The 20,978-nt window shown below is 34.1% G+C and overlaps 2 protein-coding genes and 1 long non-coding RNA gene across 5 annotated transcripts; 1 reads left to right on the forward strand and 2 right to left on the reverse strand.

Moving 5' to 3' along the window:
• Nucleotides 1-3,341: 3,341 nt before the first annotated feature.
• Nucleotides 3,342-7,057, forward strand: LOC139886447 (uncharacterized). Its single transcript, XM_071870270.1, has 2 exons — nucleotides 3,342-6,122; nucleotides 6,505-7,057. The coding sequence occupies exons 1-2, from the start codon at nucleotides 3,491-3,493 to the stop codon at nucleotides 6,960-6,962; spliced, it is 3,090 nt and encodes a 1,029-aa protein (XP_071726371.1). The 5' UTR covers nucleotides 3,342-3,490; the 3' UTR covers nucleotides 6,963-7,057.
• A 2-nt stretch (nucleotides 7,058-7,059) lies between these two features.
• On the reverse strand, nucleotides 7,060-9,237 carry LOC139886448 (early nodulin-93-like). Of its 2 annotated transcripts, none has more exons than XM_071870272.1 (5): nucleotides 9,163-9,237; nucleotides 8,891-9,036; nucleotides 8,069-8,130; nucleotides 7,898-7,973; nucleotides 7,060-7,498 (listed from the first exon to the last, which is right to left on the reverse strand). In XM_071870272.1, exons 2-5 carry the CDS (start codon nucleotides 9,012-9,014, stop codon nucleotides 7,407-7,409), a joined length of 354 nt encoding a protein of 117 aa, XP_071726373.1. In that variant the 5' UTR covers nucleotides 9,015-9,036; nucleotides 9,163-9,237; the 3' UTR covers nucleotides 7,060-7,406. The 2 variants fall into 2 exon arrangements, with proteins under 2 accessions (XP_071726373.1, XP_071726372.1); XM_071870271.1 differs by lacking the exon at nucleotides 7,060-7,498 and adding an exon at nucleotides 7,508-7,850 and having other exon boundaries at nucleotides 7,891-7,973.
• Nucleotides 9,238-11,305: 2,068 nt separating this feature from the next.
• On the reverse strand, nucleotides 11,306-19,495 carry LOC139886449 (uncharacterized). Of its 2 annotated transcripts, none has more exons than XR_011772450.1 (6): nucleotides 19,209-19,495; nucleotides 19,014-19,089; nucleotides 18,854-18,897; nucleotides 18,637-18,699; nucleotides 11,909-11,961; nucleotides 11,306-11,832 (listed from the first exon to the last, which is right to left on the reverse strand). It is a non-coding gene; the product is annotated as an uncharacterized lncRNA (long non-coding RNA). The 2 variants fall into 2 exon arrangements; XR_011772449.1 differs by having other exon boundaries at nucleotides 19,014-19,103.
• Nucleotides 19,496-20,978: the final 1,483 nt, after the last annotated feature.

Consider the following 20,978-nt stretch of genomic DNA (forward strand, 5'->3'; position numbering starts at 1 on the left):
TTATGTTATAATAATAATTATAATAATTATATTGATAAAGATAATGATAATAATATCTTACAATTATAATTTTACTACTAATTATGATGATATCACAAATTAGATGTATCAATTATATTAAATGATGATATACTAATAATAATATTAATTTTAATACTAATAATAATAATGAAAGTATATAATATAACATTCATATTTTAGATTGTAATTAAATATATTAATATTATAATTTAGTAATCATTAATAATTATAGGTTACATATATTGAATATTTAATATTTATACATTTTATGTATTTTACAATATATGTAATATTACTTATATATAGTATTCATATATATATATATATATATATATATATATATATATATATATATATATATATATATATATATATTTACATATTTATTTACACACAAATGTTCGTGAATCATCAGGCATGGTCAAAGGGTATTTGATTACATGAATATAATTTCAAAATTTTCGAGACTCAACATTACAGATTTTGCTTATCGTGTCGGAAACATATAAAGATTAAAGTTTTAATTTGATCGGAAATTTCCGGGTCATCACACTTTGTATGTTATGAAGTATTCCTTGTATGGAGTCACGTGGTAGGAAGCTGCAGTATCTACCACCCATTTATGTCTTCTCGTGAGACGTGAAGGCATGTCTCATCATGGGTTGAACAATAAACTACATCACCAGTGTTAATAACTAATGTTTCTCCACCCTTGTTCTTCGACTGTGAACTGCTCTGATCTTGTTCCTCTTTCGATTTGTAGCAGTTCTTCTTCATATGTCCTTCTAATCCACAATGATGACATTTATATATTGGTTTTCTGCCATCAGCGGACCTGCCCCTGCTCTTGCTTATGACTCTCCATTTATTTTTGCTACTCATTCGTTGTCTCCCCCGATTCTCGGTGACAAAGACATGAGTCTGATCTGTGCCCATGTCCTTTCTCATTGCCTCTTCATTGAATAGGGCATCCTTGACCATTGACATGGTAAGTTTGCCATTCGGGGCTGAGTTGCTGAGTATTACTACCAGTGTTTCCCAACTATCGGGAAGAGAACTAAGTAGCAGTAGCGCCTGAACTTCATCGCCAAGAGGCATCTCTACAGACGATAACTGGTTGACCAAGCTTTGGAACTCACCGGTATGCTCGGCAACTGAAGTTCCACTTTTCAGCTTCATGTTGACTAAACGTCTCGTCAACAGGGCTTTATTCCGAGCAGTCTTGGCCTGGTACATGTCCTCCAACTTTTTTCAGAGGACATATGCGTCTGTCTCTTGTGCAATATGGTGGAAGACACTATGATCAATTCATTGACGGATCTGACCAATAGTTTTTTGGTTTAACTTCTTCCACTCTTTCTTTTTGGCGGAATCAGAATTTGTAGCATTTAATTCAATAGGGTTAAACAAATCCTTACAGCTGAGGAGATATTCCATCCGAGGTTTTCACAGCGTGTAGTTGGTGGCAGTGAGCATAATCATGGCACAGAAGATGATCCTGACTCTTCCGTAGACATTATCACCTTAGAAATAACTTTTCAACACAAACGGGGTTGAAAACTTCAGAAAACTCAAAAACTCGACCAACGCCTCTAACCTAGCTCTTGATACCACTTGTTGTGATTTATGAGGATCGCCTGGACGTTGATAAACGGAAATTTGAGAGAAAATAACTCTATTACTCACAAGAATAGATTACAGAGTATTACAAAACTCAAAAACAAAAAAAAACTCTCAAACTAACACACTAGGGATTCACACCACTCTCTAGGGACGTATTCACTCTTAGTTAGGATTACACATATCTCACACACACTAACTAGGTTGTGATTACAGTTTTTGTGAATAAACTACAAATGAGGCTTACACCCCTATTTATAAGAAAAATTTGAGGAGGTGGAATGGTGTGAACGCAAAATGGTGACTAGCCGTCATTGTGTTCAACTTTGCTACTTCCATGTGTTGTCAAAGTTGGCTACTAGCCGTCATTGTTTTCAATTTGAATACTTTCATATGAGTTGTCAAAGTTAGCTAGCCGTAATTGTTTCCAACTTTGCTTCTTCAACCGGCTTCTCTGAACCTCTAAAAAAATATAGATTACGGCTGGAACTTATCACAAATCTCATTAGCAACATAGGCTGATGCCACTAGGATAAAAGCCATAAAAGTCACCTAACATACGAGAAGTAATGCTACATCATATTTTCTTCTTTGCCACTTTTTTTTACATCTTTTATCTCTTATCGACCACTTCTACTTTTATTTCTTCAAATAATTAAACCATTTGAAATGCTTAAGGGTCTAATTCTAATATTCTCACAAAAAATTTTATGTTCAAATTTCATTAGCAACATATTCTTGTGGTCGGGGAAAAAACCATAAGCAGTCACGATCGGTTAGGTGATGTACATCTAAATAAAAATACACCTTCACCAAGTGATATAAACAACATAAATGTATACTTTTACCCATGTATATATATATATATTTTTTTAATGGACTTATGTATAAGAAAAATTAGAATTTTAACATTGTAGTGGTTATATTTGTAAAAGAAATGAGAAATTAATTAATTATTTTTGTTCCTAAATATAGTTGTTGAAGTGGGGAATTTGAACAAGGAACTTATTTTCGTGGAAACGGTTTTTTAGAATGGAAATGTCCCTCTCAAATTAGTCTTTTTTAGTATTGTTAAAGTAAAAAGCTGTACAGATGAATTCGATCAAATAATTAAAAAAAAAAAAGATTAGTAGAGGCTTCCACCTTTATTTAATTCGCATATGAAAAATGAATAAAAAATATTCGGCATGTGTTGCAAACGAAAACTCGTTGTTTAAAACTTAGATAGATCAATTAATTAAAGTAAAGCGAATGCGAGTATACAACAAAATATGTAGGAGTTGTATATTATGATTGGAAATTATAGTTTATTTAAAATCATTTACTCTTTATTTACTTTATTTCTTAAGTTAGCTGTAAATTATATCTATTATCTATACAGCAATATATATCACTGGATTTTTTTTTATTTTTTATTTTTTTAAATTAACTTATGTAGACTATAACTTTTAATGTTAAGGTTTAGTATGATTCTGATTATTTCTGAATAACATAATATTTATATTTGATTAATTAATATTTATTTTAAATAAGCGAATAAGGACCCTTATTATTGAGTACAGTTTTTTTGACTTTTTAGCCAGCCGTGTAAGACGACAACTCCATCGTTGACTTAAGCTCGCCGCCATGCTTACCATCCCACTCTACTAGCATCCTTCTAGATGATAAATAAAAGCTTACAACGTCCAATGAATATTTTATCTTTTTTGTTGTATTGATGTCAAAAAACTATCAACACCACCACAACCGCAAGCCAACAAACATTTCATACAAGTTGGCTCCCCAATGCCATTTTCAAATGATACACTAACGTTACGCCGTTAATGTTTCCCGGCAAACCATCACAAAAATGACGAAACTACCCTTACAAACACTACTCTTCATAATATTCATCGCAACGTTCAATTATTTCACGGCGAATTCACAAACATCAGAGTTAACCACGTTAGTTAACGTCCGTCAACAGTGGGGGAATCCACCGTCACTAACAAACTGGAACAACGCATCAACCTCACCGTGTAACTGGACGGAAGTTACATGCAACGTTAACGGTTCCGTTATCTCGCTTAACCTCGAAAGCAAGAGTTTAACGGGAGCTATACCGCCGTTAATATGTGATTTACAATACTTGCAAAACTTAATTCTGAAAGATAATTATCTCACCGGTGAGTTCCCTAGGGTTCTGTATAACTGTTCGAGCTTAATTGAACTTGATTTATCACAAAACGCATTTATCGGAACGTTGCCTGATGATATTGATCGATTATCATCGTCTCTTAAGTACGTTAATCTCGGAGCTAATAACTTCAGCGGAGATATACCTCCGGCGATCGGAAATTTATCGGAGTTAATTTCGTTGGATTTATTTTCAAATTTGTTTAACGGTTCGATTCCGGCAGAAATTGGAAACTTATCGAATTTGACGAGTCTAGGTTTGGCGTATAATGAATTTGCGTCACCCGAAATACCACCGGAGTTTGGGAAATTGAGAAATCTGACGAGTTTATGGATGCCGGAAACTAACCTAGTCGGAAAAATACCCGATAGTTTCGTGAATTTATCCAGCCTTGAGCTGCTAGATTTGAGTTTCAATAATCTGGAAGGTGAAATTCCTTCTGGACTGCTGTTATGTAAGAATTTGAAGAATTTGTATTTGTATAAGAATAATTTATCCGGTAAAATTCCGGTGAGAATCGAGTCAGTTAACATGACTGAAATCGATTTATCGATGAATAAGTTATCCGGTTCGATACCTGAAGGATTTGGCAGGTTACAGAAGTTGGAAGTGTTGAATTTGTTTTCGAATCAGTTATCAGGTAGTATTCCGACGAGTATTTCTAAAATTCCGGCTTTGAGAATTTTTCGAGTGTTTAGAAACAATTTAAGTGGCGAGTTACCTTCGGAATTGGGGATTTATTCTAAGCTAGAAGCGTTCGAGGTGTCGGAAAACAAACTAACCGGAAAGTTGCCGGAGGGTTTATGCAGTGGAGGTAGTTTGTTAGCTATGGTTGCTTTTTCTAACAATTTAACAGGAGAAATCCCTAAATCACTTGAAAATTGTGATAGATTGAGTAATATTCAGCTTCATGATAATAGTTTTATTGGTGAGTTTCCTTCTGGAATTTGGACATTGTCCAATCTTTCTAGCTTGAGGCTGGCCGAAAACTTTCTTTCCGGCGAGATTCCGAGTAAGGTAGCAGGGAATTTGTCCAGATTGGAGATTAGTGACAACAAGTTTTCAGGACGAATACCGGAGATGATTTCGACTTGGACGAAACTAAAGGTATTCAAAGCTAGTAATAATTTGTTTTCAGGTGAAATTCCAATTGGTTTAACAAATCTTTCTGAGTTATCTGATCTTTATCTCGACGGAAATTCGCTTTCTGGCGAACTTCCATCGGAGATCAAGTCATGGAATTCATTAACCACATTGAATCTAGCCAGAAACAATCTTTCTGGCTCGATTTCAGTGGCAATCGCTTATTTGCCCCGTCTTCTTGATCTTGATTTATCAGATAACCAACTTTCGGGCCAAATTCCACCACAATTGAACCGTTTGAGACTTACTAGTTTGAATCTTTCTTCGAATAGACTCAACGGAAGTATCCCATTTACATTTGATAACCTTGCTTACGAAAATAGTTTCCTCAACAATCCGAATCTTTGTGCCACATCACCAATTTCAAATCTCCGTCCTTGTCATGCAACTTATGCTGCCAAATCTACACATTCTGACAAAATTTCCACAAAAATTGTTGTCATGATTCTTGTTTTATCAGCATTCGTCATACTCATGGCCATTTTATGCACACTATTCATGTTTAAAGGCTACCTCAAGAAGAAACAAAATCGAGATTTGACCACATGGAAATTGACTTCATTTCATAAGTTGGAGTTCACAGAAGCAAATATTTTGTCTTGTTTGACCGAAAACAACTTAATAGGTAGTGGCGGGTCAGGAAAAGTTTACCAGATTGAAATCGGACGACATGGGGAATACGTTGCAGTGAAAAGGATTTGGAGTAACAACAGAGTAGACAATAGCCTTGAAAAAGAGTTCTTATCTGAAGTTCAAATATTGGGTTCAATTCGTCATTCGAACATAGTTAAACTACTATGTTGTTTTTCAAGTGAGGATTCTAAACTTCTTGTTTATGAATATATGGAGAATCAGAGTCTTGATAAATGGTTACATGGGAAGAAGATGAAATCGAACCATGGTTTGGTTCAAAATTTGGTGTTGGATTGGCCCAAGAGGCTGCAGATTGCGATTGGGGTGGCTCAGGGGCTTTGTTATATGCACCATGATTGTTCACCACCCATTATCCATAGAGATGTAAAGTCTAGCAATATATTGTTGGATTTTGAGTTTAAAGCACGACTTGCGGATTTTGGATTGGCTAAGATTTTGGCCATGCCTAAGCCCGGTCAAGCCAATACTAGGTCTGCTATAGCTGGTTCATTCGGTTACTTCCCACCTGGTAAGAACATATACACTTGAATGTTTCAACTTTGATACTTATAATGGTTATGGATTTGTTAAACAAATTTTTGGAAGTAACACATTATAATTTCTACCTTATAAACCAACTTATACTAAAACATTAAGATAAACTGTGACTTGTTTTTGTTAAGGAGAATTCAAGATAATGCCTATAGGTCAAACTTAAGTAATTTTTCAAGTGTCAATTTAATTTAATTTTTTTTTTTTTTGGGTCAAATCAATTTGTTTGTCATATAAATCCACAAATATCTGTTTATTTAAGCATTAGTGAGTTGAATTAGCTCCTTTGACCTTAAATGTCAAACGATGCTCCTTCTTAAATAGCATATAAACGACTAGTTTTCACTTGTTCATTTCAGAGTATGCTTACTCAACAACCATAAATGAGAGAGTAGACGTATATAGTTTCGGTGTGGTGTTACTAGAACTAGTAACTGGAAAAGAACCACACGAAGGAGACGTTGACACGAATCTTGCTGAATGGGCATGGAAGAATTACGGTGAGGGAACATCGATGGTTGAAGCATTGGATCCAGTGATCAAACAAGGTAACTGTTGCATGGAAGAAATTAGTCTAGTGTTCAAATTAGGGCTCATATGCACTAGCACATTGCCTTCTAGTAGGCCATCGATGAAAGAAGTACTTGAAATTCTCAGAAGATGTAATCCCGCCTCAAGTACCGAAGAGCAAAAAGTGGGAGGAGAAGAGTTTGATGTTGCGCCACTTTTAAACAGAGAAACTTATCTTTCTAATTACCGGCGTAGTGTTAATAAGGTAGTGAATGATAGTGTTGATATATTTGATGGTAGACTGTAACCATGATGTTGTTGTGTGTGTGCCTTTTCTAAGAGACAATATATGTTGTGATGTTGTATATATAAGTAATTAATAATACTGTTCAATTTTGGACAAGTTAATCAACAACAATAACATTAACATTACAAAATGAAAATAGATGCAACTTTATAGACTTAAATGAAGGAAGGGTAAAAACATGAGATATCATGCAACAAACAAAGAACTTATTCAAGACTCGCTTCATACTTGAGCCATAAAAGTGCAGAACTTGACCCCTAGATGACAACTTAGGCAAATTATATCAACACAGAACCACTACAGGTTGATACATATAAACATTTGAAATATAGATCCATTGCTACATAAAGCAGGGTCAGAAAACATACAATCTGGGGCCAAAACCAGAAGTCAAAACTCGATACAGACATCACCGAGAAGTTGCATAGCAAAAGTTGTCGCGTCTTAAGAAGATTTATCATAAAGAGCGCGTGTGTTTTTCCTTGCACACTCCAAGATAGTTTTGTCAGCAGTCACAAAGTATGCTGCAATGGATGCTGTTTTAACAAGGAAAAAAGAAAAGTGGAAAGCATAAATTAGATTGACTTATATGAGAACCTTCTTACATATCTTATGAAAGTTGTGGTACAACAGGGTGTTTGGTTGTGCTTTTTTGATAATATGGGATAATAAAACTCAAAAGGTTACTTGTAACAAATAGGGACTACATAAGATACTGTTTAAATTTGCTTCTGCTATTTGAAGTTGTGATAATCAGGTAATCAAGTTGAGCATTTGCCAAATTCTAACTACTTATAGACCTAAAACGTACTGGTAGATAATGAGATAATAAGAATCAGTTGCCTTGCAGTTACTCTTAAACTGATTATTTGAACCCAGAAAGTTTGGAATACTATTTATAGATTAAGTTAAAATCCAGAAAGTTTGTAATGCACCTGCAGATATGATGAGTGCCTGTGCAGTATAATTTAGATTTGCCTTTGCCCAAGGGATTGTCCGCACAGCAATTAACTGAAATCAAGAAAAATACAAATAATTAAGTTAAAAAAAAAAAAATACAAATATTTAAGTGGCAATAAGACATGATAAAAAATTAAGTTACTAACCGTAGGGATTGCACTGGCAACACATGCAATAGATGCTGACTTGACTCCTGCACGTACCCCTTCTGCAAATTATGAACCTACTTGTTAATTTCATAACGAATGCACTAAATACTTGATGTATTCCTTGGGGATTAGTATGTGGTGCACATGGGCGCAGGTGTGCACACACATATATATGGGTCGGTTCATACAAAACAAACCTAATTGTAAAATAAATAAGAATGAATAAGAGGATGGCACTTTGTGCATCAATGTGGGATCAAGTGCATACTTTCGTGTTTGTAGGGCTTATGTGTCACCAAGACCTAAAGGGCTTTTTAGTGTTGCCACAGCCTTATACTTTCTTCCGTATAGCGATGTCAACAAGCTTATTCTGTCACGTGCGAAGATGTTTGAGTTTACACGTTATACGTATACGGTATACTATATTCTGTCTAAGAACTTGGATATAAATAAGAACCAGATGTACAGACCAAATTCCATTAAATTCAGACATATATCTTTCCTTCTTTTTTTTAGAAATGCATCAGACATATAACTTCTTACAGTTCTTATTAAAATTTGACTTGTTATTTGATCATATATAACCGCTATGTGTATTGCTATCATCTAGTATTATGTTGTATGTTTCTAAACCCCCCTCCCGCCCACCTAAAAAGCCATACTTTTTAATATCATTCCACTAATTAACATCAGCATCAATTATCAATAATCAATAATCAATAATCAATAATCAATTTACAATAATAATATAATAATTAATAATAAATACTAAGAATACAGTGATAAAAAATATAAAAAAAATCAAATAACGAAATAAACCTCGTGTACACATTTGTGATCTGAGAAACTTAAGATCTTCTTCAGGAGAAGGAATCATAAAATTTGATGATGATTTATTCTTCCTGCTTACCCATGCGTCTCTCATATCCATCGGTATACCCATTTCTTTTTACTCTTTTGATTTTCTGAATAAAAAACGAAAAGAAAAAAACAACCTTTAATTCAATTCAAATCACAATTCATAATACAAGCAGATATTAAAGAAATTCGTAGAGATGGAAATTGTAATTTTGAATAATCAGCAGACCGACCTAATTATCGAATTTGAGTGAAATTTGGGGGTGAATGTTGACGCTGATTTGGATACCGGAGGGCTAGTTTGTCTGCTACCATTTTTGTTTTTTATTATAAAAATAAAAATAAATATAATAATAATATATATATACAATATAATAGTTAGTTGCAAGTTAAAAAACAAAAAAACAAAAAACTTGTTCAAAGAGCGGAGAAGAAAGCTTTATGTGTATTTATCAAAGACGCCCGAGGTAGATTCGCGGGTTGGCTGTCGTTTCTTTTCGGATGCTAGATGGTTCTTAATCTTCCTAATGTCGGCTACATTGGATCTCATCTTTGTTCTAAGCGTTTCTTTAGCTTGTTTACGTTGTTTTTTTTAGAATCTTCTTCATATTGTTGTGTTTGTTTGCGAGCCTAAGTCGGTTGCTTCTTTAGTTCGCTCGGTTGTATTGTTTGCAAGTCCAAGAAGTTTTCATCTTCTTGCTGAATCTTCTTTTGATTTATAAAAGTCAAAAAAGCTGTAATGCCGTTTTGTGTTAATTATGGGTGACCAATTGTCATTTTAAGCTTGAGCTCGGCTCATTTGATATTTTACAAGCTCGAGCTCGACTCGTTAGTTATATAATAATTTTTTACTCTGTATTATTTAATTTGATTATATTTCAAATACATTGTTTTTGCAATTTTTATCAACATATAGTAAAATTAATATTATTCTTTTCACTATTATTAATAAATAATTAATTATTATATAACTATAATCTATATTATATTAAAATTAAGATTTGGTGTATATAAATGAAAAGCACGTTTGGGCTCGCGAGCTTGTTCGAGCTCGAGATATGAAGCTCGAGCTCAGGCTCCTTTAGTAAACGAGCTTCAAATTAAGTTCAAGCTTGGGTTCGAGCTTGTTTAGGCTCGACTCGAATCGAGTTTTTAATGAGTCAAGTTCGAATAACTCGCGAGTAGCTCGTCTCATTTACAACCCTAAGCAGTAGCATAAATTTGAGCTTGGCCGAATGACCTTATACAAGTTTTAACATAATATCAAAAGTAAAAAAGTAATGTAATGTTAATTAAATATTTAACATTAATATATTTAAGGAAAATGGTCAAAAGCACAAAACAACTTCAATAATTGATTATTGATAATTGATGTTAATTTTAGTTTGTCATGTTCGTTTTATATTAATTATTATTTATTTATTATATTTAATATTGTTTATTTAATTTAATTTATATGTAATTAGATAATTTTACTTCATTTAACTTAAATATAAATGTAAATAAATTAAAGATTAAAGTTAATTTAATATTAAACATTAGTAAAGTAAAAATCAAAAGCACAATACCACTTCAATAAGTGTCTTTAATCAATTGTAATTGTTTTTTCTTTATTGTATTAAAAACCATTAAATAAATTTTCTATTTCTACTGTACATCATTATAAAATCTTATAATACAATATACGTAGTACAATATAAGAATATGTTAACGACAATTCTAAGGGTTGTTAGGCAGCTCCCTTCGGTACGTCCAGCACCCCCGCCCTTCCCTCTGCCCAGCAACACCCCGATGGCAGTGATCCGCCCACACCTCCGCCCTCCCTTTCGTGTCTCTCTTCGTGCTTCTATGAAATTTTTTGTGGACGGAACTCATGCCACTTGTACATGGTGTTGCAATTTTTGTACTACACAATAAATAAATAATTTAAGTGAGTCCAATTTATTTGAGGGAGTATGTCTTGGTTGGTAGTTGTTTAGTCCTCGGGTTAGTCCTTGTGAAGAAGTGATGATGTGGTGCTGATGTAACGCTGATGTGGCATCCAAGACTAAAGTGGAGAAACTTCTCCATTGGGAGTGCTCTTAATGTGCATAAAAAGGTGGTACATGACAATTGCACATTTAACTTTATAAAAGCAATTATTGAATTAACGAGAGCCCTAATCTCTCATTAACAAATTCCTACAATATATCATAGCCATTTCTTTAGCAATCTTTGTCGGATTACATCGATTGTATGTTGTATGCATTAGTTGGATGTTGATAAGTTGCTTAACAATTTGATCGACTAAAAAGCACATCAAATTAACACATGAAGATACGGAATTTCACTATTGCAACAGTATAAAGAAATTAAACAGAGCATACAATACAAGTAATATGATACCGGAGAACAATATATCAAACGCAGCTTGTAAACATCAATATATCTCACTGTGGGTCAAAGAATAAGTTGACTGGTTTACAATCAAGAAGAAGCAACACAGGATGAAAAAAGAACCATATGCCTTCTCTGTAGTAGTGGCAAGAAAATTCATACATTAATATCATTTACGTTTCGATCTAATACTGTTTAATTCTTGAGCTTCACTCAAACTGGATCTTGGTATGTTGTAATTATCAGGTGTCAACACAGGCTGTTGTGGATAAAGCGTGGGAGGTGGGGTCAGATTGCGTTGAGCTGGCAGTGGTAGTAGAACGTTGTACTTGTAGGGATCACCAATTGTCCTACAAATATTAGATGACATGTGATGAATAGATGTGCCAATTTTGACCCACTTGTGTTACTGTACAATTGACCTTCATCAAATAATACTCTCTTGGCCTCTGCAATGGTCTTGGAACTGAGGTGGGCCATGGGCTTGCCATAGGTAACTCATCTGAAAATTATCTTCTTCTAACCAACTGAATAAAGGCGAAACAATATTATGATTATTGATTAAGTTGGTTGAACCAAATGTAGAAGATAAAATATGCATACCATCCGAAAAACTTCATTACAGACTCCTTGTCATATCTTGCTTATTTTGCAGCCTGCACATTTTACAGGGTTGTTCACGGGATAAATAATGCACAAACTTGCTACGCCATTACTTATTACGGAGTAAATATTGTCACGAAATGCATTTCTCCCATGAAGAAAAATTAAATGGATGATTTATTTAATACTTTTACATTGAGAACGTAATTTCAACTCGTTAACTTAGAAACAGGAAAGCCACCAGGACCACCATTTGCTAAAGGGACAGAGAATGTCCCAGTTGCTGTAATTTCTGCTGCCCCATTTCTTTAAACTTGTTTTAGTCCTTTTTTGAGACAATCATGTACAAAAATTATGTATGCACGCATATTAAATGGAAGGGGAAATGTTCCCTGCAAAATAATGTAGATAACACGCTGCATGTGTGTTTCAAAAAGGGCCTGATTCTTATGATTTTATAGAAATACAGCAACTTAATATACACAGGGATTTGCAACTTCTTTGATGCATGTGCCATGAATTAAATGTTAATGTTATACACGGATTTACCACAGAAATAATCAAATTCTATGACGATGCATAGACCCGTTTACTGTCCATACAAGTATACAACCTCCAAAATCACTTTATTCATAATGTTAAGTAATTACCATAGTAATATGGTTATTGGAATCAAATTTAGAGCATTTGTTAGTACATATATGTAAATCCCTAGTTCTGATCAGTTTGTACGTTTAATTCAGTCATTCAATCATTTAGTCATGAACATTTGATGTAAATCGAACAATAGGCTCTTTTGGTATTTTGTTTATGTTATGGTACTTGAATGATTGCTTATTCAAGTTTATATAATTGTTGGTAGTTTAAGTAACGAGATCGTTAATTTTTAATCCAAAGTTAAACTGATTTGTAGCACGATAGTCAGAGACTGTCGCACAACAAAAAAGACTCCATCACACAATAGAGTTAAGTCGGTGACGCATAACAGTGTGAGTAAGTGGCACGACAAACAGTCTCTCTCACGACTGAGAGCTGACAATATATAATTGAGGGTTGCGGTACGCATATACCTAACCCTAGCCGTGTATATTGTGCTCTAACTCGTTCCTAAACATCCCAACACGAATATCAACTTCTAGGCATCGACCTAATCTATTCCATAGGTATAGGTTTGATTCATTTGATTCCGCGAGTTAGGATTCATTCGATTAAAGCTTTGTCTAGTGAGTTCCGCCTCTAGATCGAGTCTACGTTTGTCATAAGATTCGTATTAGCATCCAACAAAGTGGTATCACGGCTATAGGTTGCTTGTTTAAACGTTTTAATCGAAATCTTTGAAGTTGTTATTTGGGTTTTTGTTTAAAATCGATTTTTGATCAAAAATTTGTTTTCCTTACGATAAAAATCGGTGTTTAGGTGTTTTCCAGAAGTTCCTATCGTAAAGGTTTAGGTTTTTCCTTCGAAAACGGCAGCCTATATCGATTTAGGTTTATAGCTCTAATTTTTCTTCTGTTGTCATACGAGACTGAAGAACTTCAATCGTGCGACTGACGTGAGTGCATTGTGAGACGGAGAGTTTAGTTTAACCTTCGTGCGATATTAGTTTACATCGTGCGACGGAGAGTTTAGTTTGACCTTCGTGCGATAAACAGAACTAACATCCATCGTGCGACACACAATGACCATCGTGCGACACAACTATTGAACTTCTGACTTGTTCACTTAAACCCTCGTGCAATACACATAGACTTTTGTGCGACACACCTAAGACCTTCGTACGACAGTAAAACAAAAAAAAAAAAACTTAATTTGAAAACTAATACACAATGGCTATTTCAACCGCTAAAGTGCAAAGTCTTTTGTTAGCTAATATGAGTCCGGAACACAAATAAGGTTCCCAAGTTAGCTTCCATGGATGACTATTCCAACTGGAAGTCTAGATTTAAGATTTAGAATAATGGTTTTGATACTTTCATGTGAGATAAGATTAAGACAGAATATCAACTACCATAAGATGAAGGAGGACGTCTGGAATCAGTTGATCAATTAAGAGGCACATAAAAGAAAGATTACAATCTGGAAGGCAAAACCTACGCATGAATCACTGAGGCACTTTCACATGACATCTATCATCAGTTCAAAAATTAACAAGACATCCAAAAGTATATGGATGCAAATGAATCTGCAAATGAGGGAAATGCGTCTTATAGAGCCAAAAAGGAAAAGACTTTGAGAAATGAGTTGGAAAGGTTTGCCACAATGAAGGATGAGTCTCTTAAGGATATGATTAAACGTTAGCGTCATCTAGTGACAGAGATGCAGAATCATGGAGTGTATCTTGATTAATCAGAGATAGTGCAAGGTCTTGCTGATGCGCTACCAGAAAGATGGGATTCATAAAGATGGAATTCATATATTAAGATTGAGCAAATGATGCACTAAAGAGACTTACTCTCACTCAGTTTGTGGCAATGCTGAAAGAGAAGGAATTAGATTATGAGACTAGACTAAAGAGACTAAGCCATATTCAAAATCCTTCACTTTATAAGTTTATAACCTCAACTTCATCATCTGTACATGCTCCCAGCAAACAATATTTGTGTCAAACACTCGGGTTCATAGTGAACCATAATATGTGTACAATGCTAGTCACCAAGCGCATGAGGATTATGATCAACTAGATCAGGATGATGATGAGATGAAAAGGATTGACATTATGTGGGCTATGGCCAGTGTTGTTCGAAGGGCCAAGGTATACATGAGAAGAACTTATAGTAGTAATCTTGCTGCAAGAGTACAAAGTACGGTTTTGACATTAAGACCGTACGATGTTACAACTGCGATGCATTGGGGCATTTACTTATTCTAAGCCTAGGAGAACATGTTATCAAAATCTAACTTCGTCATCTATACATGCTCCCAGCAAACAAGATTTGTCAAACACTCGGGTTCATATTGAACCATAATATGTGTACAATGTTAGTCGTCACCAATCGCATCCACCCACACATCCTGCTGTTGAGAATAACACTATTGTGTTGAAGACTGAGAATTACAAACGGAGAACTATAGAAGTAGTTAAGGAGGATATGACATTGGTTGTACTGGTTGTGAACTCGTATGATGACGGCTGTGAACTCCTATGATGACTTGACTGCCGGTAAGACAGAGAACAATCATCTCACCGCTGAGGATTATGATCAACTTGATCCGGATGAGGAAGAGATGGAAAGGATTGACATTATGTGGGCTATGGCCAGTGTTGTTCGAAGGGCCAAGGTATACATGAGAAGAACTTATAATAGTAATCTTACTGCAAGTAAGAGTACGAAGTATGGTTTTAACATTAAGACCGTATGATGTTACAACTGCGATGAATTGGGGCATTTACTTGTTCTAAGCCTAGGAGAACATGTTATCAGAATCCATTTCCTGGTCAGCAGAGAGAGAACAGAACTAGCATCTATTTATGCTTTCAAAAGTCATTGTTATCTATTTAATTGTCCATATAAACAAGACTAAACAAAACGGAAAAATTTTATTCGAATCAAACGAAAAAGAAAAACGGTAAATCCTTCATTCTTGGTCTTACTTCCAACCATGCAGCTTTCATAACCATCATCCTTCTGCAGATAAAATTTCTCAATTTGGCAATGGCTCAAGCTTCTTTTGTGTCATTCTCTTTTGAAATCTTCAATAGCAGCATTAATCTCCAAAATATATGCCACCTATCCTATTTGACGCATACACTCGCCTACTTGTATTCCTCATCCTTTCTTTACTTCCTTGTTCCCGATTTTTGTTTTGTTTCTCTACAACATATACCTTTTTCTTTTTACCTTGCCTACCTCCTTTTGGGTCTTTGAATATAAGCGGTTAGCTTCCATTATAATTTGTGTCTCTTTGTAATTTTGTTTTCTAGGTCTTTTTATCCCATTTTTCAGTCATTTAATGTATGTGCGATGAATCGTCAGAGTTAACTTCTTTCCTTTTTTCTTACTTTCCAGTTCCTTCTCCAAACTCTTAACTTTATTATTCAAATCTTCCAACTCTTTAGTGTATCTTTCATCTTGTCCTTCCATTCCCACTTTAATTAGCTTTACTTTGTTTTCAAGATTCTATTTCATCTGTTTAATTTTTTTTGGGAACATATCGTCTCTCTCTATTGTATCGCTTGCTATGAAGCAAGGAGAACAAAACTTGAGTTTACAGTCAACAACATAGGAATCGATACAAAAGAGAGATAGAGGATATGTACAAAAAAAAAAATTAAACCGATGAAAGGGAATTTTGAAAATAAAGTAAAACCGATTAATGTCGAAATGGAAGAACAAGATGAAAGATACACTAAAGAGCTGCAGATTTGAAAGACAGTGTTAAGAATTTGGTGAAGACACTGGAAAGTAAGAGAGAAGGAAAGAAGTCAACTCTAGCGATTCTTCTCACATACATTAAAGAACAAAAAAATGAAACAAAAAGACTTGAAGAACAAAAAAAACAAAAAGATACAAATTATAATGGACACTAACAACTTGTCTTCAAAGACCCATAAGCAAGGTTGTAAAACTCGCTACTCGGGGAGTACTCGGCCGGAGGTTTTTGAGGAGTAATCGGCTACTCGGGGAGAACTCGGAGGAGTACTCGGATGTTGACTTTTGTTGACTTTTGTTTATAAATATATATAATAATATATATAATATGATATTATATAAATAACAGGGGCTATTATTGCCATTTGCTTAAAGATTTAAGAGTGTATATCAATTTTGGTCTTGTTATTAAAGTTTAATAAAAGTTTAAGGACTATTATTGTCACTTGATAAAAAAATAGAGTATATAGCTTTAACTTCGGGTTCCTTTATTACTCCGTACATCAACTTAAAAGATAAAACCCTAAAAAGTTAAAAACTCACAGCCGCCTCTTTAATTTGATGAACTTGCTTTGGATTTCTTCTTTAATCATAAGGTATGTATATCAAACACATCTCATAATTTGTTTTCCTTTGTTTTTCCTTCTTTCCTTCTTCATCTTTTCCCGTTTCCGGCAAGTTACGAGTTTTCCGACGCCGTTGACCACCATTTGATCGGCGTTGACCGAGTTTTGGCCGATTCTTGTACCGAGTTCTCGTTTTCTGCCTTCAGCCGATTACTCGGCCGAGTTGGCCGAGTTTTGCAACCTTGCCCATAAGGAGGTAAACAAAGCAAAAGAAAAAGGTAAATGTTGTGAAGAAACAAAACAAAAATCTGAAACAATGAAGTAAAGAAAAGATGGGGGAATACAAGTATATGTGAAAAATAGGAAAGGAGGCATATATTTTGAAGATTAAAGCTGCTATTGAAGATCTTCAAAAAAGAATGACACGACAAGAAGTTTAAGCCACTGGCAAATGAAAAAATTATGTCTGATAGTTGTACACAATCTGTAGGATACGGATGATGGGATGGTTATGAAATCTGGTTGATTGGAAGGAGTACCAAGAAAGAAGGATTTACCATCATTCTTTCATGTTTAGTTTGAATAAAATTTTACGTTTAGTCTAATTAGTATGAAAAATTACAATGATAATATTCCATCACAATGGCTTGTTAAAGCATAAATAGATGCTAGATTTGAAGTGTAGTTTGTTGTTATTTGTGTTGCTTTAAGCATATATTTGCTCCCTTTTCGGAAATTCTTGCTATGAATTGTGAAGTTAGACAAGTTAGTTTGCTACATATCATGCAAACTCTTCTGGACGACACAAGATACGACGAGGTGTTGATACCTTATCTGTAACAGCTAGCTATCGAGTTCTTGGGTGGTTGAACTTTGATGCATTGCTCATTTGATCTAGGATGTACATATGAATCGTTTACTAAAAAACGGTGAGTTTCAACTAAGTGTTATGTTAAGTGGTTCACTTATGAATATATGTGATTTGTAGATGGGGTAGTTTAGACCCATTATTAATAATTGTGCCAATTTGGGTCAGTAGGGTAAACTAAATAGCTTATAAAGTAACATGTTGAATCCCGAGAAGTAAACGAGTGTCATTCTTCTTTACCATCAAACAACTTGAAGCATCGGGTAAACCTGGGAGCTTTGGTGGGGAATATCTAGTGCCATATTACATAAACCAAAAGGTGTAAAAGTAAAAAAAAAAAAAATCACAAATCAGATAATGGAAATTTAAAGTCCCCGTGATCTTTTTTAGCGAAATTATAATAGTAAGTTTTAGTTGTTCACTTTTTTTTAGAACGGAGTTCCGAATGCGATGTCGAAACCCACTTACGGGGTACAAATTGCTTAAAGTGGAGTGATTATTGCTCCTGGCACTAAAGGAAACCCACTGTCAGTTATTCCTCTCCAAATTTATACTTCATTTCGTGATGTTCATGAAAAATGGAAGGAGCTTAAACATTCTGTATCGATGATGTCACTTTGACCCATTGAAAGTAAAATACATTCCCAACCAACCCATTGATAGGCATATGGATAAAAAGTGCCACCTTTACAATTAAGTAACAAATAAATAAGTGTAATAACCATGGTACAAAGTGAACTTAATATATAACCTTCAAGTGTATGAACATTCATGAGAGCAATAGATACATCACGTAGGTGAGTGATGTCTCATGCAGTGAAAGTGGTTCACTCTCGACACAGGTTTGTGATAAGAATAATAACTATATATAAGTAATTATAGATCACTTACTTCTTACAAATATGATATATAACGAAGTCATACCAGTTTTGTGAACCTTCTGAAAAATGTTGATGTCAAATCCCCCCGAAAATCTCACGTTGTTACCTTCATAAAGTAAAAGAAAGTAAAATTAGTCATGAAACTCGCGATTATGACTATATAATTTAATAAACATATACCCATTCTAAATTGACCTTGTAAGTGGAAATTATAACTTCACATTCTTAATGAGATAAGTTTAATAGTCACATATACATACCTTCATCTCATTTCTACTAACAATATTTTTGGTCACCTCTCATCCTGGAAATCAAATACTCGATTAGTTAAGCTATATGGCATAAATATCCTATTCGATTAAGGGTTTCAAACGAATTTTATTAGTACAAAACTAAGAATTTAAAAAGATATCTTGTTACCTTGTTTGGTATCTTTAACTTGCCAAAAGAGCTTGGTTGTTATATATGCATTTGTATTAGATCTATGATATAGACACTAAGGGAAGTGGACTACAATTATAGAACAACTAAGAAACTATAGTACGATGTTCAAGAATTTTGTTAAAAATCTAATGTGTTAGGGAAAATAAATATATTGTACAGTTACAAACATACCTAACTGTTTTTGTCACTGGATGCGTAGACGTTCGATTGTAGGTTGAAGTTGAAAACCCATTAAATTAAAAATATCCCTGCACAATTAAATAGTTGTGCAATGGCCGTCAGTTGTAAACTGTTATTGCAAGGATTAGGGTTTAGGGGAAAGGTAGAAAGTTGTGTGGAAGATGAATCTGGGAGATCCAATTTTGATCGATTAGGGTTATCAGGAGGTGGTGTTTGATCGAGTTTTTTTTCCAGTGAATTTGTAGTGTTTGCCATTGATTTGGTTTGATTGAGATCGAGAGAGATGAAGACGGGTATAAATTGTGCCTAATTTTTAGAGATGGTAGCTGATAAAAACCCTAAAAACGATGGAAGAGTCTGGAAGGCTGGGTACAATATGGTGAAGCTTGGGGTACACATGATTAAAGCACATGTGATAGGGATAACCAGTTTACGAACCTTCGCTTCGCGTTAACGATGATTTGTACAAATAATTTTACAAACTAAACTATGAAACTACAATTATTGCGTTTAGTTTGTAAAATTATTTCGTGGCTAACGATGATGTCGTTGAATCGCAACTCGAGTCGAACTAAAAGGTATAATTCGTGAAAGATTTAAATGTTATTTTAAATTAACAATATATGTGTACCTCCGCATTTCGCTATGGAATTGTCAACTTTTAAAAATTTAACGCAAAATCAACGTGTATGAAAAGTATCTCAAATATGTAGCGTTTTTTAAAAAGCGTCCGTTTTGGGTATAGTTAGTGACATTGTGTTACTAAAATTATTCCGAGTTTAACAATGGTGCCGGAAAAATTTAACTCGTTGCGAGCGAGAAGATATGACCCGTTGAATATTTGGGTGGAGTTTATATAAGATATTTTAATTTTATGAAAATAAGTATTTGACACTTTAACCCATGTTTGGGGGGTTTATTTTAATTTTTGGAAAAGTGTGGGGTTTTTTAGGAAAATAAAAAAAGGTGGAAAAAAAGGTGAAAGAACTACTATTCATCATTTTTGTCTAATAGTTAATGTAGTAATTACAAATAAAATTATTAAATAAAACTCTTAATTAATAATTAATTAAATTAATTTAAAAAACTTTTTAAATAAGGGAAATGATTCTCACACACCAAGAATTGATCCATACACACAAACATACTATTATACCCTTACTTTATAATTATGAAGGTTCAATTACCTAGATAAATTTAGGGGTATAAATGTAAATTTGGTGCAAAAAAGTGTGTATAGATCTATTCTTGATGTGTGAGAATCAATCCTCTTTAAATAACCCTTTAAATAACTACGGAGTACTTTTTTTTTTTATTAAAATAACGATATGTTTTAAAAGTATGAAATGTTTATCAATAGATGAAGAAAACTATAAACCGATACAACAAATCATAAAAAAACGGTTTGACAAAAAATAAACTTGCCAGAATCACAACCAAAATCTAGACTTAGCTAACTCTAAACCGAGCTACAACGGACAATACAACACCTAAACCACAATTGGAGTTTAGATAACTACTATTGGAGTTTACGGAGTTGCTTTTAACGACCTACTCGAGTCACTTAAACCGATCTTGATTTTAATAATTTTGAATACGAGTTACCTCGATCAAAACTTAATTTTTTAGTTGACCTATAAAAAGTAATATTCAGCTCGACACGTTCGAAAACTCATTCCATGAATTCAGATCGAACGAGCTTATCTGAAACACCTTCAATACTCATAACATTTACAGACATTGTTCAAGTATTTATAGGGT

Source organism: Rutidosis leptorrhynchoides, chromosome 1 (genome assembly GCF_046630445.1).
Source record: "Rutidosis leptorrhynchoides isolate AG116_Rl617_1_P2 chromosome 1, CSIRO_AGI_Rlap_v1, whole genome shotgun sequence".
Classification (NCBI taxonomy): Eukaryota; Viridiplantae; Streptophyta; class Magnoliopsida; order Asterales; family Asteraceae; genus Rutidosis; species Rutidosis leptorrhynchoides.